This window comes from Urocampus carinirostris, chromosome 14 (genome assembly GCF_059441175.1).
Source record: "Urocampus carinirostris isolate Australia breed hairy pipefish chromosome 14, RoL_Ucar_1.0, whole genome shotgun sequence".
In the NCBI taxonomy this organism is placed as follows: Eukaryota; Metazoa; Chordata; class Actinopteri; order Syngnathiformes; family Syngnathidae; genus Urocampus; species Urocampus carinirostris.
The window spans coordinates 27,575,259-27,600,539 of NC_142362.1; the positions used below are offsets into that span (position 1 = coordinate 27,575,259).

General features: G+C 40.0%; 2 protein-coding genes across 7 annotated transcripts in view; one reads left to right on the top strand and one right to left on the bottom strand.

The window, feature by feature from the left end:
* Positions 1-2,937: 2,937 nt before the first annotated feature.
* Positions 2,938-13,345, bottom strand: LOC148353092 (uncharacterized). Of its 4 annotated transcripts, none has more exons than XM_088353296.1 (3): positions 13,299-13,345; positions 9,208-9,377; positions 2,938-5,657 (listed from the first exon to the last, which is right to left on the bottom strand). In XM_088353296.1, the coding sequence occupies exons 2-3, from the start codon at positions 9,302-9,304 to the stop codon at positions 4,315-4,317; spliced, it is 1,440 nt and encodes a 479-aa protein (XP_088209422.1). In that variant the 5' UTR covers positions 9,305-9,377; positions 13,299-13,345; the 3' UTR covers positions 2,938-4,314. The 4 variants fall into 4 exon arrangements, 3 of the variants coding, with proteins under 3 accessions (XP_088209422.1, XP_088209421.1, XP_088209423.1); XM_088353295.1 differs by lacking the exon at positions 13,299-13,345 and adding an exon at positions 11,915-12,252; XM_088353297.1 differs by lacking the exons at positions 9,208-9,377; positions 13,299-13,345 and adding an exon at positions 7,007-7,142.
* LOC148353093 (amyloid-beta A4 protein-like) overlaps positions 11,690-25,281 on the top strand; it is a 30,444-nt gene continuing 16,852 nt past the window's right edge. The window contains exons 1-7 of one of the 3 annotated variants that reach the window (XM_088353293.1): positions 11,690-11,943; positions 19,850-20,017; positions 20,093-20,222; positions 20,302-20,414; positions 21,822-22,012; positions 22,772-22,986; positions 24,805-24,972. In XM_088353293.1, coding sequence (XP_088209419.1) covers positions 11,884-11,943; positions 19,850-20,017; positions 20,093-20,222; positions 20,302-20,414; positions 21,822-22,012; positions 22,772-22,986; positions 24,805-24,972 — 1,045 coding nt within the window. In that variant the 5' untranslated portion in view covers positions 11,690-11,883. The remainder of the gene's footprint in view (positions 11,944-19,849; positions 20,018-20,092; positions 20,223-20,301; positions 20,415-21,821; positions 22,013-22,771; positions 22,987-24,804; positions 24,973-25,281) is intronic. The other 2 variants (XM_088353292.1, XM_088353294.1) reach the window with 2 other exon arrangements.

Genomic DNA, 25,281 nt, shown 5'->3' on the forward strand with positions numbered 1-25,281 from the left:
CTGAGCCAGCAAAATGATTCTCAACACTATGGGTTCTTGTATGTATTTTTAAGTGTGCTTTCTTTCTGTAATTTTCACCACAAACTGAGCAAGAAAAAGGCTTCTCGCGGGTTTGGAGTCTTGTGTATCTTTTTAAGCTTATATTACATCTGACTTTTTGACTGCAAACTAAGCAGGAAAAAGGTTTCTCGCCAGTGTGGGTTCTTGTGTTTTTAAGTGTGTCTTCTGTCTAGGCGGGGTGGCTTCCGCCGCAGCAGCACATTTGAGTGTGGGAACGGTTCAAGAGAGACTGCAATACGGAGGACAGTAAGAAATTTAAAAAAAAAATGAGTCAAAGCAGGAAAATGATCCTTATTTGTACTCATTTTAATGATATTAATGGCTCTAAAATATGGTGCATTGTCTATAACTGACAGAAGAATCTGTATCAGTCCCTCAAAGATTAGCACGTTGTGTTCCTAAATGCCAATATTCAGCAGAGTGTTTTCGTTGTACCCATCCTAATCTATATTTTGGCGTGTTTTTCAGAGGTTCTGTGTCGTTTTTCCCAACATTGGTTAGAAGTTCAATTGTAAATAATTTAACCTTCCTGAATTTAACAGTTTTTTTATAGCACAGAAAAATTTTGTTGCGAAGTTCTTTTTTCGAGGATTCTGTGTTGCCTGACTTCAAAGTTGCTTAGTATAAAAACTTTAAAGTTACTGTACTTAAAAATTCAGTAGAGCAAAAAAGTAAATAAAGGCTACTATATAACCACTTATCCTCAGTAGGGTCGCAGGGGTGCTGGAGCCCATCCCAGCTATCTTCAGGCAGTGGGCAGGGGACACCTTGAACTAGTTGCCAGCCAGTCGCAGGGAGAAGGCTTTCTGGCAAGATGCAGCCATCATTCAATCAGCCTAAATTAAAAACATTTGAGCAAACTTTCATGAAGTCTCGGAATTTGTGAAAAGGAATCCCACAAAAAATTGTTGACAAGTCGGGCTATTGCTATGTCTGCCTCGGGCATTTCCGACGGATTGTCAAAAGACGGCAAAAGTAGACATCATTGGATGATTTTTTGGGTTCCATCGTCCATCGAGATGCATTGCGTTCCGTCAGTTTTCATTCATTTGTGGTGTTTTTCTTACATTTTAAACTTTTAAATGGACAAATGGTTTTTATGGCGTACATGCAATTCTGATAAGAGGTATCCTGAGAAGCTGGGCGATGGTACATATTTTCTACCCTTTTGGAAGCCACATTCTAAACAAAAGGGTCTGCTTTGGATAAGGTTATATGGTCGTCCACAGCACCAACTCAATGTGGATAAAGTTAATAAGGTTGCCTACATCTGTCCTAAGGTAAGTCAACATAGTGTTTGAGGGAACGTATAGTCACTTTGCTGGAGAGAAATGTTACGTAATTTATAATGTTAACATCTCTAACCTTTGGCTGGCGTTAGATCTTGGCTGCGATCTACATACCGTCACTTTGTTTGTAACCGTTTCCTACTATGTGCTAATTTTTGTACTTCTGTTATCATACGTGAGTGGAAAGAATTTGGCTAGGCTAACACAGAGCTTTAAGCTAGGTTAAGATTAATAAAAGTCAAGTCAAGACATGTTTATTTGTATAGCCATTTATCACAAAGAATCTCAAAGGGCTGCAGACCAAAGATTATTGAAAACTACAGACTATTATTACACCATTCCCTGATCTAAAACCTACATGAGGGCAAAGAAAGACTCAAATACCTCAAAATGAGGTAAATTAAGAAACCTTGAGAAGGGACCGCACATGAGGTAATCCCCCTTCCAGGATGACCAAGCTGCAACTGGTGTTGCAATAACAATTGATACAGATATTATCAACGTGAACAATAGGTCATTCATAAGCTATAAAATAGAAGTGTTTTAAGCCTAGATTTAAACAGTTCCACTGGGGTTGCAGGTCGAAGTTAGTAACAATAAAAAAATAACAAAGCCTATTTTTCAAGTCACGTCAAGTTAGTGTAAATAGCATATCACATTTCTTACCCTACAGTGCACGAAAATTACTGGTCCTCTATCTTGTTGTTTTAGCGAGTGATGACAACGAGACGAGGTTTATCACATTTACATTGTGAACTGTAAAATGTTGCTTTAAGCTTTTCATAGGCCTTCTCAAATATTGAATCATTTATATAACCCTCCAATGCATAGTTCAGGCCCTTTTGGTGATTTCGAGATGAAACATGATCTTTCTGGGCTCAAAAGTCCTCAATTGCCTTCTGCAAAATGGCTTTACGGAATGTTGAATGTGTGAGTAAAGGGGGCGGGTCTTAACCATAGGTCAATTCCATCTCTTTCGGGTCCCAAACGGCTTTTCTGCTGGATTGGAGTAATCAAAAAGTAATTGAAAGTAATCAAGTTACATTACTACAAAACTAAGGTATTCCGATTATGTTACTGATTACATTTTTCAACAGGTAACTAGTTACTGTATCAGACTACTGTAGGAGAAAATGTAGGTTCGATAATCTTTTAAGTCTTCTTTCGTGATTGAATTAAGTACATCGGGAACCAGCCATGAGGGGGAGCCTTTTATTTCGTCATCCCAAAAGAACTCAGAGAACTCCAGACATAACAATGCTTTTATAGCTTCAGCCCAAAAGGCGGCCCTAGTCCTCAGTAATCAACACGGACATGTTGTTCGTACCCTTATTAGGACATGTTGTTGCCTCAGTTTGCTCAGAGAGTCCTTGAAGAAAGGCCTTGCAGGTCTCATGCCCATTTTGGTAAACTCGACTATCTTGTCAAGGATCTTCTCGAATGATGTCGACATTCCCTCACTACTGTAAGCAAGTCTTTCTACATTTCTAAATGTATGCAACTCTATTCTACAAATGTAAGTCTATTTTCCACAACACTACATTTTTAGGTAACCCAACCCTGGGCATAAAACAAACTATCAATATAGTCATTGTTTTTGAATCAATTTATTCCCAATTATGTAACATAAAATAAGGGCAACAAATAAAGCAAAAAAAACAAGACACCAATGAAAAAAATGAAAGACAGAAAGAAAATACAGGAAAAATAAGAAAAAATCTAGGGGGAAAACTAAAGAAAAAAGGATATAAAAATAAGAAAAAAAGCAAGGAAAAATTATAAAAATAGATAGATAGATAGATACTTTGTTCATCCCCGAAGGGAAATTCACATTTCCAGCAGCATCCCTGAGCTGAGAACAATCGAGAACAATCGAAAATGTAATAGAAAAGAGACTTTTCGGTTGACTATTGATCAATATATTACTAATAATTATGTAATATTATGCACAAATTTTTAACACAATTACTCTACTTAACTGCAACAACATTTATTTTTTTCAACTCCCCAGTGAACTTTTAAATGATTTAAACTTCAAACATTCTTTATACTAAAAAAAACTTTCAAGTCAAGCTCGAATCCTCGAACTCGAATCCTTGTGTAAAACAACAGAATGTCGATTTAAAATATTGACTTTTGAGTGCAGCAACAAATAAACTACAAAATACAAGAATAAACTATACTGTGTGAAACATCAATCAAAATCCTTACAGATCGTAAAAAAAAGATCAAATACAAAATAATTTGACCTTCCATATACTCAACAAACCAAACCATGGGAAAAATACATCTTGGTCACAAAAGGAAGAAATGCATCTAAAAAGAGCTAGGTTGTCTATTTAAATAATGAAACCTGATCCATGCGGTTTCTGTGTTTCTTGACATGGTGTTGGTTATGTTTAACATAAAGTTAGTGCATGTTGTCTGATGCAAGATAATAAAATTCACACTGAAAGTCATGCTGCTTTCCTTACAGGAATAAAAGAACAGTGTTTACATTGTGGGTTTATTGAATTAAATTCAGATTTAAAATATATCTTGGGAAAGGTCATATTTATTTTGTTAACTCCAAAATTAGTAACATGTATACATGCATCCACAATTATAATTGTCTGTGTTGTCATTGATGAAAACGTAGGAAACATAGTTTACAACAAGATTAGACGTTGCACTCCAGGATAAACACATAAGAAAGACTTAAAAGAAAAAAACGAGAGAGCAGAGAATAGCAGGATAAATAGGAAAAAAAAACAAGAGACTTGCGGAAAGCACTTCAGAAGAGAAGCCAAGAGTTGAATATAATGGCTATTGTAGTCGTTAATATTACAGAAAATTTAAATGTTCAGTACCTAGTGAAAGTATATTAATGACATAAAGAGTACAGATATCTGCCCAGCTAGATGTAAATTTCTCAATTGTAAATTTAAGAAATGAGGTCCTATTAAGCAGCGTGACCAATGCTATCTTAACCAGCACACGTGTGGCCCTGAGCTATGGCCTGACTTGAGAATCTTAGCCCGCAAGCTGAGCAGGAAAATGGCTTCTCACCAGTGTGGGTTCTTGTGTGGGTTTTTAAGTGTGACTTCTGTCTGAAGTTTTCACCACAAATTGAGCATGAAAAAGGCTTCTCACCAGTGTGGGTTCTTGTGTGTGATTTCAAATGAGCCCTCTGTCTGAAATTTTGACCACAAATTGAGCAGGAAAAAGGCTTCTCGGCAGTATGGGTTCTTGAATGTATATTTAGGCATGTCTTCTGTCTGAAATTTTCACCACAAATTGAGCAGGGAAAAGGCTTTTCTGCAGTATGGGTTCTTGTATGTTTTGTTAAGTAGGCCTTCTGTCTGAATTTTTCACCACAAATTGAGCAGGAAAAAGGTTTCTCGGCAGTGTGAGTTTTGGAATGTATTTTTAAGTATGCATTCTGTCCGAATTTTTCACCACAAATTGAGCAGGAAAAGGGTTTCTCGTCTGAGTGGGTTCTAGTGTGGATTTTTAAACTTCCACCCCGAGTGAATTTTCGTCCACAAATTGAGCAGGAAAAAGGCTTCTCCCCGGTGTGAAGGCTCGTGTGTACTTTTAAGCTTTGTTTCCTGCTGAATTTTTGACCGCAGACTGAGCAGGTAAAAGGCTTTTCACCAGCACACGTGTGACCCGGATTTGAGTATTTTAGCCCGCAAACTGGGCAAGTAAAAGGCTTCTCACCAGTGTGGGTTCTTATGTGTTTTTTTAAGTGTCCTTTCTGGCTGAATCTTAGCCCGCAAACCGCACAGCAAAATGGTTTTTCACCAGTGTGGGTCCTTGTGTGCCTTTTTAAAGTCCCACTAAGAGTAAATCTTTCACCGCAAGTAGAGCATCCAAAAGGTTTCTCACCAGTGTGGATTCTTATGTGGTCTCTTAAGGCATGCTTCCAGCTGAATCTTTTACCACAAAATGAGCACACTAAGGGTTTCTCACCATTGTGGGTTGTCCTATGCAACTTTGTGCGAGACGTGTGTTGAAATGCTTTCCCACTCTGAGAATATGTGTTATCGCCTTCTGACTGTTCGTCGCCAATAGTGTGTGCAGAGTCAGACGTGTCGTCATCATCAGTTTTCAACTGATGACGGGAGCTTCTGCTTGGAGACTCCTGATTGTGGTTTTCTTCATGTTTAACCAGATTGTCAGTAGTTAAACAGGTCTCAGTCACAGGCAACTCCGTGAGATGTTCCTCCTCTTTAACACAAATGGGCTCCACATCCTCTTCCTCCTTTTTAATACCGAGATACACGTGTTCCTGCCGCAGAGGAGGAAGGATTTCTTCACTGACGTCTGTGGGACACAAGACACGAATGGTTTTGTATTGTCTGAAATACACAAGAAGATACCAAAATCACACGTTTAAAAGGTCTGCATTTGTTTTCTATGCAAATTAGTATTTTAACATGCCATGTTTAGGACTTATCTTATTATTTTAGAGATGTTAAGTAATGTTCCCACATATTTTTTTGTTTAAGTTACATTTAGAAGAGCAGGAAAGGAGCATTATGCTGTAGTTCCCGCCAGACCAGCAACCAGATTTGGGAGAACCTTACATGGTGACGTCCGGCTGCTAAAACAGATAATCCAAAACTTTGCTTAATTTTTGTTTTCCTCTTCAAATAATTTGCAATAATTAAACCTTTGTCAATTCAATTTTCTAATCTACAATTTTCTCTAGAAACCCGCAAAATCAACATAAGAACCTCGAAAGACTCATCGACAACTATTTTTCCGGATAAGCGAGACAACCAATCCGAAAAGAGAAAGAATGTTTGGCGACAGACATCAATGATCTTGTCACACTGGACATCCCAGTGGGCGTAATAGAATTTATCGATCGAAAACGTGAGCTGCTAAGTATCCTGTGAGACAAAATACACGAATCACAGGTAAGTTTGGCATTCACCCACCAACAGGTGATCTCCAAGGAGCCAACGGCGAGTTGCATTTGTCCACGGTTAATGCGCAGATGGAAGGGATTCAAAAATAATATATATATATATATATATATATATATTCAATCTCACAGCATGCCAGATAACCTATTTTTTTCTGGGCTCCTCAGGTATATGCCAATCAGGAAGGGACAGTCAAAAAATTCATGGCAAGATCATTAGAAATCCCCCAGGAGAAAGTTAACATCTTATTTCATAGGGTACACCGAATCAGAGTATGCCAGAAGAGTAAACAGTGGCCTATATGGAGTAAGAATGCTGCCAAAAAGACGCACCCACTATTAACAGGGCTGTGTATTGATAAGGTTTTAGCGATTCTGATTCCTTATCGATCCCTGCTATTCGATCCAATTCCTTATCGATTCTCTTATCGATTCTCACTGCGGAAAAATAGGTACTATGTGACTACAGTTATAGTATAAAAGGTTTTATTAATACAAAAATGATTTAAAGAGGGGCTGGACTGTTGGACGAGGGGCCTCGTGTTTTACCTGCAGCTGCACACTGGCTACCTGCAGCTTGATTCTGACTGCCAATCAGGTCATCTAAATTACAAGTACAAAGAAATGTATTGAGAAGTGAGACTGGATACACACTGTGGTGCTAAATTAACCCCATGTCACGACTAAAAACTAAAAGCTAACGTAGCTAGCTAACTGTAGGCAGGCTAGCTAGGTTGTTTACCTGCTGTGGCTACACTGTCCTCCTGTCTTCGAAGCGCCTCAAACACGCTGCATTCTTTTGAGTTTAATGCCATGTTGTCCAGCCAGGTGTATGAGCATGTTGGTCGTGTTACCCCCCTTTCGCTGAGATAGCTTTTTTGCAAGTATGGTATATTCCTGCATCGTCTTTTGGAGTGAAACACAGCCACACCTTTAACCGTTTACTGGCCGGTGACATCTCTGCAGCTGATATGATTGGTCGAGCACCGACAACAAATAGCACGTGGAATGATGTCAACTGATCATGCTTTGGTTTGTGTTTGTTTGCTATGTTATCGCCGCAGCCCAGGCAAGATCAATAGTGGAACCAAAATGGGAGTTTTACCACCAATTCCAAGGAATCAGTGAACTGTGGAACCGGTTCCAAATTAGGACCGGTTATAGATGCGCAGCCATACCCACTAAGACACCCAAAAACTATTCGTACCCCTAAAAAATGGATTCGAACCTGTAAGAAAATTACTTGTGTGCAGATCGAAAACATACATTTTGTGTACTGTGACTCAATGCTATATCTATTCCACCCTGGTCATTCTGGAAGGGGGATTAGCACTTGTGAGGCCCCTTCTCAAGGTTTATTTTTTCCTCACGCTGAGGTTTTGAGGTTTTCCTTGTTCGCATGTTGGTTTAAGATCAGGCGATGGTGTCATTGTAATCCTGTGCAGTCCTTTGAGACATTTTTGTGATTAAAAGCTATACAAATAAATGTGACTTGACTTGACATGTTCAAAACTACAAGTACAAAACAAAAACCTAGGGCTGAAAAAAACTACATGTCAAAAAACTACAAAGACATCTCACAGTGACAAAACAAAAAGGCACGGTCAGGGTCAGATTCACAAGTACGTTACTAGGTGGTATGCAAATTAGGATTACATCAAGGGTGCGTCAGGAAGAGGGTAGGGGAAACTTTGTTTTATCTACCATTCATGCACATTTGAAAACAAAACAATGGCGGAAGCGAACACAGGTGCTGCAGGCCATTCGCGCAACTTTGACAAACGTACCACATTATGCATTACGTTTGGCCGAATCCTAACAATGGCAAGACAAACAACGTAGTCGTTCTTCTGGTGCACACAAGTTAAAAGTACAACGAAGAAATATTTTGGTTCTCTCTCAAATCACTGAGAAGTTGCCCGGTATTAGATTTGGAATTTCAATCTAAAAGTGTAAAAAAAAATCTCTAATGGACTATCACACCGCTCCCAAACGAAAGCGTCCCAATCAAAAACAGTACAAGGATTTATCTTAGGGCTGCATGAAAAGTGATGCTGCCTTCTCCAGCTATTTACTTGACCGGTAAGAGGACTTTGTTTGTGTATCGTGCCCTCTCCCAATACAGCCCTTTCCCCTGCTTCTTCCCTCCAGTCTTTGGCCCTGTGTTTCAAAAGTCTGCAAAAAATGAAGTAGTGGGTTATTTTATTTAGCACAGTTAAGTTGCAAGTACGAATGTGAACTATTAGGGTTAGCACCGGTAGTATTGACGGTGGCACTACAGAATTGTCTTGCAGTGTGTCATTACACCATCAATTGAAATATCTCTAAACAGGTCTGAAAGTACATCAGTCACACCTTTTACGAAAAATTGACAACCAAATTGTTAACAAGATGCAACGGACTTATGTCATCACTTGAGGGAATGCTAGAAGTTGTTTGAGAAGACATGCGTGCTGGAAAGCTGACAATATTGGGCAGGTACATTTTAGGAAAGCATGGCGGTGTTTGTCCACCTGGAGATTCTGCAGTGCCAGCCGACACTGCCCCTCGCTTGCACCAGACAACACAGTGCAACTAAACCACTAGAGGGCACTTAATATCACATACTGTCCCTTTAAGAGCGACAAGATTCCTCACAATGAAATGATATTCCGCAGCTGTTTTAGTGAGTCCACGAGACACGTTAGTGATTGGAATCCCATCTATTTTTGACAATCCGCTCTTTGGGCTCTTTAGGTTGTTTTTGTTACTTTTATCTAAATATTACCATATATTCACCCACTGCACGTCACTAATACAGGTGATGCTCTGGCTACCCGATAAGGGTAGAGTAGCCAAGATGGCGTCTCACCTTAAAACACCATTCGGAGCTATTATTAACCCTACGTACACGAAGAGAAAATAAGAACTCGAGGATAATAAATAAAAGTTGAAATGACCAACCTGCTTTGGTAACACAACTAGAAGCTGCTTGCAAACAGCCATCTTGTAGCGGTAACTCGATCTCCTCTTTGGGACTTGGAAGCTCCTTTTTGAACATTTCCTTCCCTCTCCTGCAGGTTTCAGGCTATCGCTTGATTTTATTCCATGTCCAAAGGCGCATTTCCATGCACCTGGGTCAGGGAAAGAAAATTGGTGGTTAGATTTTCTACATCGACTCTCGCTCTGCGTGCGACGTTTCGCCATGAATGAGCGTGTCTACGAATTAGCCGCTAGGGGGCAGCACACTACCAGACCAGTGATGGGAATTCCGGCTCTTTTTATAGAACAGGGCTCTTTCGGCTTGGCTCAATAAAAATGACCGTCTCTTTAGGCTCCCAAACGGTTCTTTAGATTTAAAAAAATATATATAATAATATATCACCAACAGTGTCGGGCACGTTACTTTCAAAACTAATTAATTATAGCTACCTACTCCTCTTCGAAAAGTAACTGAATTAGTAACCGAATTACTCTCAAGTCAAGTCAATTCAAGTCAAGTCTACCTACCTACCTACCTACCTACCTACCTACCTACCTACCTACCCACCCTGGTCATGTTTATGTGTGTAGCCCTTTATTCACAAGGAGTCTCAAGAAAGGGCTGCACAGACCACAGATTATTGCAAACCGTAGACTATTATTACACCATCCCCTGATCTAAAACCTACATGTGGGCAATGAAAAACTCAAAACCTCAACATGAGGTAAATAAGGAAACCTTGAGGAGGGGCCGCATATGAGGTGATCCCCCTTGCAGAATGACCAGGCTGCAACCGATGTTGCAATAACAAATAATACACAGATATTGACATTGTGACTTATAGGTCATTCATAGGCTATAGCAGGGGTGTCAAACTCATTTTAACTCGGGGGCCACACGATCGAACAAACATTCTCTCAGGGGCTCGACTAGTAGATTAGAAAGAAAGAAAAAGAGAGAGAAAGAAATAAGGGGGAGAAAAGAGAGTGGGGATAAGAAAGAGAAAGAGGGGGAAAGGAGAGAGAGGAGAGAAAGAGGAGAGAGAGAGGAGAGAAAATGTGAGAAACAAAAGACATAAAAAGAGAAATAGTGGGGGGGAGAGAGAAATAACTAAATCCAAAGAGAAATAGAAAGAGAAAATGAGAGAAAAGAAAAGAGAAGGGGAGAAAGAGAGAAGGTGAAAGCAAGAAGGCAAAGGAGAGAGAAAAGGAAAAAAGGAAGAGAGAGCAAAAGAAGGTAAAAAGACACAGAGAGAGAAATAGACAAAGAGGAACAAAGAAAGAGAAAAAGAGAGACAAAGAGAGTGAAAAAGAGAGAGAAAGAGAAAGAAATACAAGTACAGCATTTGTAAGAGGCACCTTGCTTTGGCAACATCAAAAGGTCATATTTCAACCTACCCAGTAAGCAGTAAGATGGCAAGCAAATATATCTGCTCCCTCTAGGGGAGATTCTTGTTATGTAAAATAAATGCAATTTTCTCGACCTGTGAATATTTTGACTCAGGGCCAGCAGAACCGATTGTTGATGGCCTCTGGGCAGATTTCTCTCGCTGGAAACAAGTAATAGCCGAAATGTAATTGGTTTTATGCTTTAATATGAAAGCCTACACCTGGACGCAGCGCAAGAAGGGGAAACGCAAAGCTGGCAGAGAATTTGTTCTATATATCTGTGTACCCTGGTCATATCTCTCAAGACCGACAGCAAGACAAACACATACACAAAAACAAAGAAAATTAAAAAAGAGAAAAAGGTTAGAAGCAAAAAACACATACAAAATTTTTTGGGGACCATGGCCAACCCAAATGCCCAAACACCCGAACAAGTTAAATACCTCGGCACCCAAGTTGGTCATGCTTTCGTCCCTCCAGATGAAACAGGACACAAGATAGCGACCATGTCACTGGGGTCACGGTGACACAACACACTCTTCTGTTCAACAGCAGGGCCCGACAGCTTTCACTGGTTTACCCCTGCCGCATCATACGGGTGCCCTGCCCATCCCATAGAACACGTCTAAACATCCCACTATCATTTTACAACACATCTCCACTTATTCCTATAACCAACAAAAGCTCCAGCTTCCACTATATTCAGACCATTTTCCTGCAGTGCACTCATAACACCATCCATCCACGTCACTCACGGTATTACACAAATTTGTGATTATTTAATAAGTTTTCGTTGACAAAGTATAATTGACCTCACACGATAGGTGCGCAGAGAAGGCCTTGCAGGCCCTAAGGGCCTACCGCTGCTTTCTTGTGACCACTATGGGGTTTTGTGTTTTTATCCTCTTGTTCCCTATGTCTGAGAACGAAATCAAACTGTTAGTAAAGGTTTTTGCAGATATTATATATTTCTTAAAACGAGAATGATTTGACATTTGACGTCCATTTACTAGTTAAATACACTGTAAAACAGCAGATTTCATCCTCCATCCTTTCGCTCCCCGCCCCCATCCAAGCACATTCAGCCTTCCTTCCTCACTCCACCGAAAGGAAAACAAGGAGGAGGGATCACGGGGATCAGGAATCGCTTTATCCGCCACGTCCGTGTCAAGCCAAACGCGTGATTTTATCCCGAGAGAAAAGTCGCCATCAAAAAAAGACACTCAACCAAGAAGGCTTTTTGATTGCACTGGAATAAGGGAGCAGGGCATGGAGGGACAGGCGGCGTTTGTTCTCTTACTTGCGGCGACCTTGACGCTTTCATCCGAGGTGAGTAGAAGGCAGACACGGAGGAAAACCACCGCAGATACAGTGATAAACCCAGCTAAACTGTGGTCGAGAGTCGGTGATGCTTTTCCGGGCGCTGCGCTTCCGGAGGTTGCAGCTCTGTAGCGAATTTTCCTGGACGGGCCACATCGTTGCTGCGTTTTATGTCATAACGATACGCGTGTACAATTTAAGCCACTTTAAGGTTCCTTGCATCGCTTTTCACATTGAGAGCGGATATGCGCAAATCTGCATTTGAGGACACTGATTTACCGCAAAGATTAGCATCTCCTAAAGTTGCAGCGCTCACGAGGCCCACAGTCAAATTGGTAACAATTGTTTATAATCAAAAACGAATACATATTTCAGCACAACAACATGACGTAACGTGGAGTTAAGTCAAGTTTGATCATGTTAGCTATCCTGCCTTTGGACAAGGGGGAAAAATGATTTTAAGATGCTAACGCTTGTTAGCATTTGTGGCTAACCAGGAAAAGGCCCCACCTGATTAAAATAACACACACGCACACAAAAACCCGGCGTGGCGGTTACCCCGCCTTGTCAAACATTTTTACACAAAACTAAATATTTCTTGCAAATATTTCACTTTCCTGTCGGAAGCAATTAAAGTCAAATTTCAGACTCCTGTGTTATGACACAAGCAAGATGGCGCTTTCCGTTTGCGGTTGTTCGGCTCAAGGAATCTAAATGGCCACTGCGGCGGCTAGAAAATTCGAACGTGGCACCTACTCCCACAACCACACGATTTTAAGACTAATTTTCAAATGTATAATTACGAAGGTTGTTATGTGCGACGTGTCTTTGTATTAAAACGTTCTTTTTAAACATATAGTCTGTGCTTCAAATTAATGCATCACACTCGAAACATGTTAAAGATTTCAAAACCATCCATCCATTATCTGCACTGCTTATCCTCAGTAGGGTCGCGGGGATGCTGGAGCCCATCCCAGTAATCTGCCAGCCAGTTGGAGGGCACACAGGGACAGACAACTCACTCGCTCATTCAAGATTTCAAAATCATATTAATACATTTTTTTTCGTCGTTTGTGCAATCTTGCACGAATTTATCCTGCACAAAGTTGGGTTACTTAAATTGTAATCTGTTACAGGTGAAAATGTAATCGCTAACAAAATACAATAACATTGCAGGAAGGTAGTTTGATGACTTTAATTTAATTGTAAGATTTTTCCTCAAAATATCCATCTGCCGGTACTAAAGCCTGTTCTAGCTCGAGCCAGACAAACCAGCTTGATTTTAAGGGAACAGGTGGTAAGCAAACACAAATTTTCATATTTAATTTTTGAGGAGGGAAGAGGAGGCCTTCACTCCCGCTTACCTTTTTATAATCCACCTGTCATTGTTCTTTGTTTCCTCTTCCGCGTTTGATGGGTGGATGATCTTTTTGTAAATCTGCGAAAGAAGTCCAGCCCAAACGCGAACGTTAGGTTTGAAATTCCAAGCCTGACCTGAATTTAGGGTCAGGCTTATGAGCTTATGAGCTTACCTCTACTTTCAGTTGCTTTTGGATCACTCCGATATCAAATATGCTATTAAAAGACAAACACAATATAAATAAAATTCCTAAATGTTGTTACAAGTTAATGAACCAAATAACCCTGAAAAAGGATTGGGGGAAACCGTGGTCAGGTAGTTGCTTGTAGTCCCTTAAAAAGTGCTCAGATTTGAACCATGTAGTAAAGTTTATTAAGCAAAAATAAAACTTTCTCTTTCACAGCATACAACAAATACTTTGTTTTAGTTGACAGTAATATCACATTAATACAGTGATCATATACAGTAGTGGATTTCGAACATCAATTACCTGCAAAGAACATTATTCAAATTTACTAGTGCACTAATACGCACTCATGTAAACTGTCTTACAAAACTGTAAGCTGGTGCCAATTCAACCAAATGAGTGCTACATAGTCAAACTTTTCAAAGTTATTAGCGTGCTGGAGATAGTATAGACATAGTATAGACCAGGGGTCGGGAACCTTTTTGACTCAAAGAGCCATGAAAGCAAAAAATATTAATTTTATTTTGGGAAAGAGCCACACCATATATTATGAGACAAATTTACTAAATTGCTAAACCCGCGCCCCAGACAAAAGCTTAGTCTTCAGCACATTTATTTTTGATGATTTGATAAAAATTATGAAAAGAGAATAATGCCGGAGCCCCTGTCCCAAATTCAACAAACAGACCACTTTAAACTTGTCTCTTTCTTGCAATTACTCAAGATCGGTTAAACTCCTTTTGACCCTTTTTTTCATACATATTGGTTTCAAAACCAGATGCAAGCATTTATTTTGTAAAAACGTCACAACATTCTGAGAATAGGGAGCCTTATGTGCTTACCTTTGGCGAGAGATGGGAGGGAATGCTTGTACTTTTTGCATAGCTCCACTCACCCAATCAAATGACTAAGTTCTCTTCCGGTGTTTTGGCGTATTTACAGTTCTGTGGATTCATCATAAAGTATCTGAACACTGAACAGAGATTATATAGTGAACTTTTAAATAAAGGATTCTTTTGCGTTGTACAGCCAAAACGAGTTTTTTTCCCCCCTTTTTTTGTGTGACACCTTGACTGTAAATTGTAGTGAAAAACGTGCCCTATATATACTGCGAAGTGTTTCCTTTGCATTTAGCTTTGGTTTGGCTTTACGTGTACCTGAATAGCATAGACATTCCCGGTTTTAAACAAGATGGAGAAATTTTGCATGCAATCAAATTGGTCTCTGAGCCATAGGTACTCATAGAAAGAGCCATATATGGCTCGCGAGCCATAGGTTCCCGACCCCTGGTATAGACAGTACTGTATAAGTAACCTGTATTGTTTTGTACTAAAAAAATAAAAACTATGAATTGATATGCTCTATAATGATAAACAGAGTTTAACTTACGTTTGGAAGATGCGCTTCAAGAGGTCCTCCTCCGTGTTCAAGAGTGGCCGAAAAAAAGCGATCCAACCATTTTCTCAACCGCAAGCTTTCTTATTCCACTTTCGTCTCAAGAAACGGCTCTCCTCTTCTTTATACTTTACACCAACCACATTGAATAGATAGATGCACTAGATGTTTAACAATTAAAATATCATAGTTCTTAGCGTGCTGGAAATAGTATAGACATGGACTGTACAGAATGTTTACACACGCACTAGGAAGAGGAAGCGGATTGTTTTTAACTTCTGGGTGGATGCTGGGTGACCTCTCACTGCGCCACACGCCGGTAGGGGCAGAAAGAAGCACGACAGTTCCGTTACTACTGTGCTGTCCTCTACTCGAAACAAGGTGCACATGATACAAAATCTAACTTACAGCAATGTCCGGATATTTCTCAACATCCCGCAAAAAATGTACGTATTTACGTCTTTATGTAGATACGAATGGCCGTAACAGTGTTCATTTTACCTCTGAAAAGTGATGGGTCCCGGGGACTCGCATGCTCAAAAATCTATGGGTCCCAACAGAGATCTATGGGTCCCCAAAATTTAGTGTTATTGAGGTTGAAATTGTAAATCGGTGACAAATATATAATATAAATCTATATATTCATTCAGTTTTAATCATAAAATTATTAATTCATTTTCTGCATCAAATTATTGTTGGTAATATACTGATTAAAGGGATAACCACAAACTTGTCTTTTTTTTCATTTTCTCCTTTTATACTTCTTTTTTTCTTATCTTCTTTATAGAACATAATTCGTAATATCAATCATCAAAGCAAGTGAGCCGTTTGAGAGCCGGCTCTCTTTAATGAGTTGAGCCAAAAAAGCCGGTACTCTAAAAAAAGACAGACTTCCTTTCACTACTCAACTCGAACGCGTTTGACTTGATTGATTTGCCGTTTCGTGATAGTCGGTGTATACCGGATGGTACCCATCATTGACAAATTTTCCTTTTTCCGTACAGATTTTCTTGTACGTCGTACACGTCTTAAAATGCATAATAAACGTACTTTGTATGGCAAAAACGTACAGGTTGACAGGTATGAATTTCTCCGCCGTTTTTTTGTGCCGGAATTATTGCCGTTGTATCACTTTCTGCATTATGTTTCAACTTATTACTGACACTGAAGAAATTACCAATTTTGTGTTGATTTTCACCTAATACTAACGTTTTTTTCGGAGGCATACTTAACCTTCGCTTGACGACAAACACCACAACAATGACGTAAACTCGAAGCAACGAGATCTCGTTGGCCGAGATCCGCGTGCAGACGAAAACTCGGACCGCAAGACCAAAACAACAATGGCAGATCTGCCTGACGAAAAGTTTGGAGTGCAGTAAATCTTTGTTAAGAAAAAAAGTAATCGGCTACTAATGACAATTTTGGGGGAAAAAAGTTGCGTCCCGGGGACGCACGTTGATTTGAAACGATGCGTCCCCTGCAAAAATGATGCGTCTAGGACGCAGGGAGGCGGGCAAACGAGAACACTGCCGTAAGTAGGGGAGTGTTTGTACAGCCATCTGAGACTTCTTGACTTGTCTAGTTGTGTTTTGGAGATTCTCAATACCCCTAAACACTCATTGTGTACTGCATTTTCCTTTATAATGTCACAGAAACATACGCTTTTTACTATGTAGCAATTTGCAACTAAGTTAAAGTGTCTTGCTAAAGCTAAACTACAATGATTTGTAAACTATGTTTTTTGTCAAGTCAAGTCATGTTTATTTGTATAGCCCTTCTATTTATTAGAATGCGCATAAACACAAGAATAATCAACCTGTTTTTCTCCGCTTATTTTGGTCTCCCGGTATGAGCTGCTTGCATTTTGTCGCATCCAGAAGTTTCCGGCTATTGTGTCCCTTATTTAAAAAGGAAACTGCTGGTCCCTTCTGATTTACCCCAGGAAATTAACTTGAATTTAAAATGAAATTGTTTGGCATTAGCGAGGGACTAAGAGTAGTAATTGGTTGATCGATTAAATATAATTGTATTAAGTTTGGACTACCCTCATTTAAAAAAAATAAAATATAAGCAAAGATTGAAAAAAAAAGACGGAGGGACGCTAATAAGCAGAATCCATTGTAATATTTATTTGTAGTATCACAATACACCACTTGATGACGGAAAGGTTTTACTTAGAATAGGTCTTGTGCCACAAAGTAGACTTCATGTAATGCAGGTTTGAATAATAATAAATTTAGTATTTCAATAATATTCCAATTTTGAGGGGAATGATTTAAAGCAATGGTACTCAATTGGTCTGCCCCAATTGCAAGCCACGACCCATAAAAGAAACAATTTCCAATTCTTAAATATATCCAATTAGAATATTGTGAAGTTTAAAGTAGGGCTGTCACGCTTGGGAATTTCTGGAGACGATTAATTGTCACACATAATCACGATTGACAATTTTTTTACCCTCTGCATTATAAGCTACTAATATAATATTAGCTTCAATGAAAAAGAGCTATTTAAAGGTCAAGAAATCATTATTTATTTAAAATTATGTTTCTTTTATCAAAACAACTGCAACAGTGCAGGATTTCAGCCTGTTAGAATAAAACATCTTGAGTAACACACAGGTGAGGTAACAGTAAGGTATTCGTCTCAACTTTTCAGTAATAAAGTGCAAAATGGAACAAAGTGCAAAAATGAGGCGCACAGATGGAAAAAAAAAATACTAATTTCAACACACACACATATGCTTAAATTCAACACAGCAGCAGAGCAGATAAATATCTCTTTGCTTTTCTTCGGGTTTTAAGATTTCAACACAAGTGAATGCAGCCAACAGCAGCAGAGAAATGTCTATTTTCTTTGCTTAGGCTTTCAAAAACGGTTTTGAAACAAAAAAATTAACCTGCCATGATGACCACAGAGTGCCAGTGTTGTCTGCTTCCGACAAGGGTGGTCACAAAGAGGGGTGGAGAGAAAAAAAGATTGTTATCGTTAGTGTGAAACGTATTCGCAAATATGAAAACTGTTCCCACTTTGACAAATAAGTCATATTTGCCACAGCCCTAGTTTATTGCAAATATATTACAATATAGTTTTTTTTTTCAGAAAACAAAATAGCCAGCAAAACCAAAACGACTTTCAGTACTGTTTTAATAGTCTCATTTAAGCAACCCTCTAAAACTGCTTTAAAATAGCCTCATATTAAGAGAAACACAAAATATTCATAAAGCGTGTAGTTTACCAAAACATCGATGATTATCTAATTATGTAGTTAACAGAGAATAAAATACTGATAAGAAGCCCAAAACATAATATTTCAAAACAATTTAATGTACCTTCCAGGAGCTCTTCAATGGCAGTCTCGTACACCATTTTCGTCTTTCACCATCAGTTTCCTTTTTCGACTTAGACGTTGTTGTCACTGTTTTCCTCTTTTCCTACGTGATATCACCAACTTTCTTGGGAAACACTATTATGGGCAAAAAAAAAAAATTGCCAAGGAAACCCACTGAAAACGGGTCTGTGACCCACTTTCTGGTTCCGAACCACCAGTTGAGAAACATTGATTTATAGCAATGGTTCCCAAACTTTTGCAGGCTGGTGCCCCCTTGGCTCCCAAGGGTATTTATATAAAGTGTTACCTCTAATCGAAACAGCACGGCGGCGCAGTGGTTAGCGCTTGTGCGGCACAGTTCATGTCATGGGAACCTGTCGTGGGTTCAAATCCAGCTCCAGACTTTCTGTGCGGAGTTTGTATGTTCTCCCCGTGCTTGCGTGGGTTTCCTCCGGGCACTCCGGTTTCCTCCCACATTCCAAAAACATGCATTTCAGGTGAATTGGCCGGTCCAAATTGTCCCTAGGTGTGAATGAGCGAATGAGTTGTCTGTCCCCGTGTGCCCTGCGATTGGCTGGCAACCAGTTCAGGGTGTCCCCTGCCCACTGCCCGAAGATGGCTGGGATGGGCTCCAGCCCCCCCGCGACCCTAATGAGGATAAGCGGTATGGCTAATGAGATGAGATGAGATGAGGTTACCTCTAATCGATAATGCAGTTTTGGGGTTGGACACTATTAGATATTTTTAGCTGGTTACAGCATTGGTTATTTCTTTGTGCCTTTGTGAACTTTTTTCGTATGGCGTGAAGGTCACAAATGCTGCTCAGATGGATGTTTGTTTACCTCTCAGTCCACTTGTAGATGCACCTTCTATGTCTTTTACTTGTAATCCTTTTTGACATGCTGTGTACTAATATGTGACAACTTTTAAGGTGCTGGTACAAATAACTTATGTTTCCTCTGGACCTAGCACCTACGTGAAAGTAAATTCTGCAAGGGGCGATTTTTCTGTTCCGCGTCCTATTCGTCAAAACCAAAATAGTTCTGAACAAGTGATGTACCGCCATTCTTCGGTGCAAGCTTAGTTTCCTTCTCGTTTGTTGACTCTGGGACTATGTTTACGGAGTCCGCCATGACACTCAATGAGCTCACACGGTGGGTGTGGCATAGTGTGGTTCTTGCAAACTTTGAATTGGGTTTATTGAATTGTGCTATTATTAAAAATTTCCTCTGATTAGTCTGCGCTTTTAAAACTCGAACAGTAACATCTGTGGTCTGCCCAAACTCCATCAATCACTACAAAACCTTGAAAAAACCACAATGCTTTGCGGTTTGACAACCACACTACGTTTAAACTTCTGACTCCGGACTGCCGCCCCCTATATTTCACCAAGACAACAAATTGAAACGTCCTAGCCTTATTAATACAAAAGAAACAAAATAAAATTACTTATTTAATTCTTGTGTTTGTTGACAGTGTATGTAAATAAACACATTGCACTGAGATTTTTTTTTTTTGTGGCGGGGCAGGGTACCATAACACATTTGTGCTTAGGGCACCCAAATGGCTAGCAACGGCCCTGGTTGATAGTATATGATTTCTATCTGATAGCTCATATTGTTTCACTTTGTTCATCCAGGTCCCTTCTGATGACTCAGTGACCTTGCTGACTGAGCCGCAGGTGGCCATGTTCTGCGGCAAGCTTAACATGCACATCAACATGGAGAGTGGCACCTGGGAGCCTGACCCTTCAGGCTCCAGGACCTGCATCAGCACCAAGGAGGGAATTCTCAATTACTGCCAAGAGGTTGTAAATTCTGGTCCAATGAAAATACTTTAGGCAGATGCCAAGGTAGCAAATTGTTTGCTTTTTATCTTCCAGGTGTACCCAGAACTTCAGATCACCAACGTCGTGGAGGCCAACCAACCCGTTAGAATTCAAAACTGGTGCAAAAAAGGTCGCAAGCAGTGCCGAAGTCACAATCACATCGTGGTGCCGCATCGCTGCTTGGGTACGCCCCTTTTTTCTGCAGATGTATGCAACTTAGTGTGTTTAGTGGACTGGTAAACAAAACAAATGCGTGTTTGCAGTTGGGGAATTTGTCAGCGATGCCTTGCTGGTTCCTGACAAGTGCAAGTTTTTGCACAAGGAGTTTATGGACGAGTGTGAGAGTCATTTGCACTGGCACACTGTGGCCAAAGAGGTTTGTCACTGTTCAATATTATGCTCTATTTCATGGATGTCAAACTCAGTTTTGCTTTGGGGCCAGATGCCGACTTTCTGTTCGGAGGCAAGCCGGATCAGTCAAATAGCTTCAACTCCAAATTTTGGCTTTGTTTTTCAGTATTATGCTTTATAATTAGTCTACTTTAGTAGCCTAGCCTACATATTATAATCACGGATGACAAGAGATCCTTTCTAAACATAACATATCATTCACAAATTTAATTTGTCAACTGATTTATTTCAACAATTGAGTGAATGCAGTTTTACACCTGCCTTCAAGCACTCGGTGAGAGCATTTGGTTTGCATTTCTTTTAAAAAAAATCAGAACTTAAAAATGACTTGGACTACAGACGCTTCCTTACTTATGACCATTCGACTTACGTAAAACGGTAGATACGAATTGTTTTTTTTGGGATGTTGAAAATATCCGGACATTGCTGTAAGTTAGATTTTGTATTATGTGCACCTTTTCCGAGTACAGGACATTACTGTAGTGCTTCTTTCTGCCGCTACCGGCGTGTGGCGCTGTGAGTGGTCACCCAGCATCCACCCGGAAGTAAAAAAAAAAAAACTCGCTTCCTCTTCCTAGTTAGTGTGTAAACATTCTATACTGCACTTTGACATTTTTATTTTTTAATATCTCATGCATCCATTCAATATGGTTGTATAAAGAAGAGGGGAGCCGTTGCTTTTGAAACAAAAGTGGAATAAGATAAATTGATGCGTTTGAGAAAATGGGTGGAACGCTTTTTTTCGGCCACTTTTTACCACGGAGGAAGACCTTATTGGCCTTATTATGAAATGTTTATTTTTTTAGTACAAAACAATACAGCTTACTTATACAAGCCTTAAACATACTTAAATAAACTTTAAACATACAAAATATAGCACTGAAGCAACTTACGAACAAATTCAACTCACGATCGATCGTCCGGAACTTATCTCGTTCGTAAGTGGGGCAGTGTCTGTAGCTTCTTTTTTTGACATGATCAGAAATTTTTGACGGGCCCAATTATGATTTCATTAAAAGGGCTTGATCTAGTTCACGTGCCGTATGTTTGACATGCTTGGTTTAGCCACTCAAAATTCAGAATGTAATGCCTGATAAGAATACGGGAAGTGGCGAGACCGTGAAAGGTGTACCGTTTGATAGCGAGGGATTACTGTACTGTATAGGTTTTTTGTTAATTATCATACCTAACAGTTAGCTTTGTGGTTGTCCTTGAACGTGTAGTGTACGTGCAATTATTAAAATAATATTTAGTAAAATTATTCAAACAATTTCTCGCTTTTTGTGTGATCTGTGGGGAAATACCAGAACTTAAATTGCATTTCCGATCACTAATGACAGCCCATGCTGACAGAGCTTCTATTTTGTTTCAGTCCTGCGGGGATCGGGGCAGCAGCCTCCATGACTATGGGCTACTGATGCCGTGCGGCATCGACCTCTACCGAGGGGTGGAGTTTGTGTGTTGCCCGATTGAAACCGAGGAGGAAACGGATAGTGCTGTGACGGACGGTGAAGAATCGGACGTCTGGTGGGGTGGAGCTGAGCCTGACAACAACGAAAACAGGTATTTATTTTGTCCGGCGTGGATTCAAAAAATAAATCGGGAGATGCTGTCAGCGATGCCTGGCTGGTTCCTGACAAGTTCCCTTCTCTTTTTCTTCCGTGTATCGTTTAACATCTGTTTACAAGACGGGTAAAATCAACGCTGGAATGAATCTGATACCAGGGAAAGAGCGGCAGTCAAAGCCATCACTTCCCACCTGTCTATTGGTACCAGCTGATCTACCCTCACGTCTGATAGTTACACCCCTAGTTGAAATGTGATATTTGCTCTAGGCATTTTTACAGCATTTTAAAACGTTAAAAGTGTTTGGGTCACGTTTGTCTTTCAGAAAACAAATTAGAACAAAAATAAATTTCCCTCCCTCATTTTTTCAATTTATACACATGGAATAGCAGTGAGCCACCCTTCAGCGCTAAAGAGCCTCATGCGGCTCTTGAGCCACAGGTTGCCGACCCCCGGTTCAAACGGAATCCTGCTGGTGGTTTGATCAGACTCAAGGCAAGATGAATGAAAACATTGAGACATCATACGGTAGATTAATTACCACCAAACGAGTAACCAGATTGAAATATTATTGTGATGATTAAAAGAATGAGGAGGATATAACCAAAAATCTCCTACAATTATGAATTGACAGTTTTCAATGTTAGACAATACTTAAGTGTAAAAAACTGCAATAAGGTTTGGTTTTCTGAATGTTAGTTTTGTACCTGTCATTGGTAAATTCGATAAACGTCTTTAATTGCTGTTCCTCCCCAGCATGGCGCAGCAGACGGACTCCGAGCCAGCTGCCGCTGAGGAGGAGGAGGATGATGAAGAGGTTGACACTTTTGACCAAAACGAGGATGGAGAATTTGTCGAAGAAGAGCAGCTAGAGGAGGAGGACGAGGAAATGGCCCTTGAGCAGGATAGCGATGAGCGCCTTGCCATGACAACCACCACCACCACCGAATCTATAGAGGAGGTTGTGCGAGGTAACAAATGAACAATTGCTTTATTTTTAAATCGCATTTTGGTTTACAGTGGTACTTCTTCATGCGAGCTTAATTCGATCCAGGATCATGCTCGAATTGCTAACGTAACGAGCACACTTTTTTAATATGACATAATTGTAACGTTACCATTCCCGTGCTCCCAAAAGCATCCATGTTAAACTCCCTAGATAACTTTAAAACAGTGGTTCCCAAAGTGGGCAATACCGCCCCACTGGGGGGGTGGAAAGACCTGGGGGGACGGTGAGGAAGAAGAAGGCGGTAGGGGGGCGGCAGTCCAAAGTCAGAAGTTTGAACGTAGTGCGGTTGTTAAACCGCAAAGCACTGTGTTTTTTTTTTCAAGGTTTTGTAGTAAGTGATGGAGTTTTGGCCAACCACACTTGTTATTGTTCGAGTTTTAAAAGCACCGACCAATCAGAGGCAAGTTTTAATAATAGCACAAGCCAATAAACGCGATTCAAAGTTTGCAAGCACCACAGTATGCCACACTCATCGTGTGAGCTCAACTGAGTGTCATGGCGGACTCCGTAAACATAGTCCCAGAATTAACAAACGAGAAGGAAACGAAGCTTGCAATGAAGAAGGACTGTACATCACTTGTATGGACCTATTTTGGTTTTGACGAAGCGGACGTGGAACAGAAGAAAACGCCCGTTGCAGAATTTACTTTCACATAGTCGCAAGGTCCAGAGGAAACACTGTTAATTTGGACCAGCACCTTAAAAATTATCACAGCATGTCAAAAAGTATTGGAAGTAAAAGACGGAGAAGGTACATCTACAAGTGGAGAGGTAAACAAACCTCCATCAAAGCAGCATTTGCGACCTTCATGCCATACGAAAAAGTAATACATAGGGGAGCCAAGCGGGCACTAGCCTGCAAAAGTTTGGGAACCATTGCTTTAAAACCACATCTTCCTGACCACTAAAATCACATTCAAATAGTAATAAAACATGAAAAAATAACAGTAATAAGATAAGTAAGATGATATTAATGAAATTAAATGCAAGTGTATTATGAGGACTTTCCATGGATACAGTCGGCGAAAAAGAAGTGTGTGTGTGTGGTGCAGAGTAGTGAGGAGGGCGGGGTTGTTCAGGGGGACTGACGGAAATCTCCTACCTGTCACCTTAGAAGTTTTCCATTTATTTTATATGTTTTTTGATTGTTACAAAGCTTGTACGCTGTATAACAGTTTGTATGGAAATTAAAAAAAAACGTTGGGTCTTTTTTTTTTTTAGATATCCTTTTGTCCATTTAGCCTAAATCAGGATCGTCTCAGTCACTGGTCGCAGATGATCACATCAGTGTAGATGGCTAATTTTGTCGCAATATTCTACATAGTCTATGTTGCTGTGAGTAAATAGATGTCTTGTTGTTAATTATCGCTTAATAAGGAAGATTTGCAATCATTAATAAGGGCGGCAATTGGAGGTTGACTAGAGACTGATGACGATAGGTAAGCACTTACTGCACACTTAATTATAGTTACTGTAACTTTAAATTAACATACACAAAACATTCTTAGAGCACAATAAAAAAAAAAGTTTTTGCCTGTAGTTGTTTGAATGTGCAAACTGGGACCAGCTAAAGCCGGTGGTGAGCGATCTTGAGCGCTCTCTAGTGGTAGCCTCTGGGATTGCTCGTGACCTGAATTTTCTCTTTGACTGATGAGCAAGATTTCTGTTCGAAATTCTCATGTTGAGAGGTGCTCTTTTGAAGAGATAACACTGTATTTTGGTTAATTTACATTATTATTTTTCCCAATGCCTTGTTTATGTATTTTTGTACGCGGTTCAGCCGCTTGTTGGGCGCGCGCCGACTCGGGCCCATGTCACGACATGCTGGAACGCTGGTACTTCATACCCTCAAAGGCCCGCTGCGCCCCCTTCCTGTTTGGGGGCTGCGGGGGTAACAGGAATAACTTTGATACTGAGGAATACTGCCTCGCTGTCTGCAGCAGCTCCCGTAAGTCCCTGGAGGGAAAGGCGGCCGTAAAACAACACTGCCGGCCGTCGACGCGCCTGACTGCTCTTTTCCTCTCACTTTTAATACTGTACTCACATTTTCCTTTCAATATTAAACTTTTCCTGCATTCGAAATGTGGAGTTGCGTGACATTTAAAGCTCTTGAATAGCGACCAAAGCGATACAAAATGTTGATGCCATTAGTGGATTCATTCCTGACCCCAAAATTATTTCTAAAGTACTTTAAATCCCCAGATAATATGTTAGCTTATATTTTATGAAATCAAGTGAAACTGTGTATTCCTTTAAA

What these genes read in the sequence shown, in the direction of transcription:
- LOC148353092 (XM_088353296.1), bottom strand. Translation starts at nt 9,304, where the DNA reads ATGTTCAAAAAGGAGCTTCCAAGTCCCAAAGAGGAGATCGAGTTACCG. An exon ending in TAGTTGTGTTACCAAAGCAG is followed by an intron (nt 5,658 to 9,207) that starts GTTGGTCATTTC and finishes TGTGTCCCACAG; the next exon opens with ACGTCAGTGAAGAAATCCTT.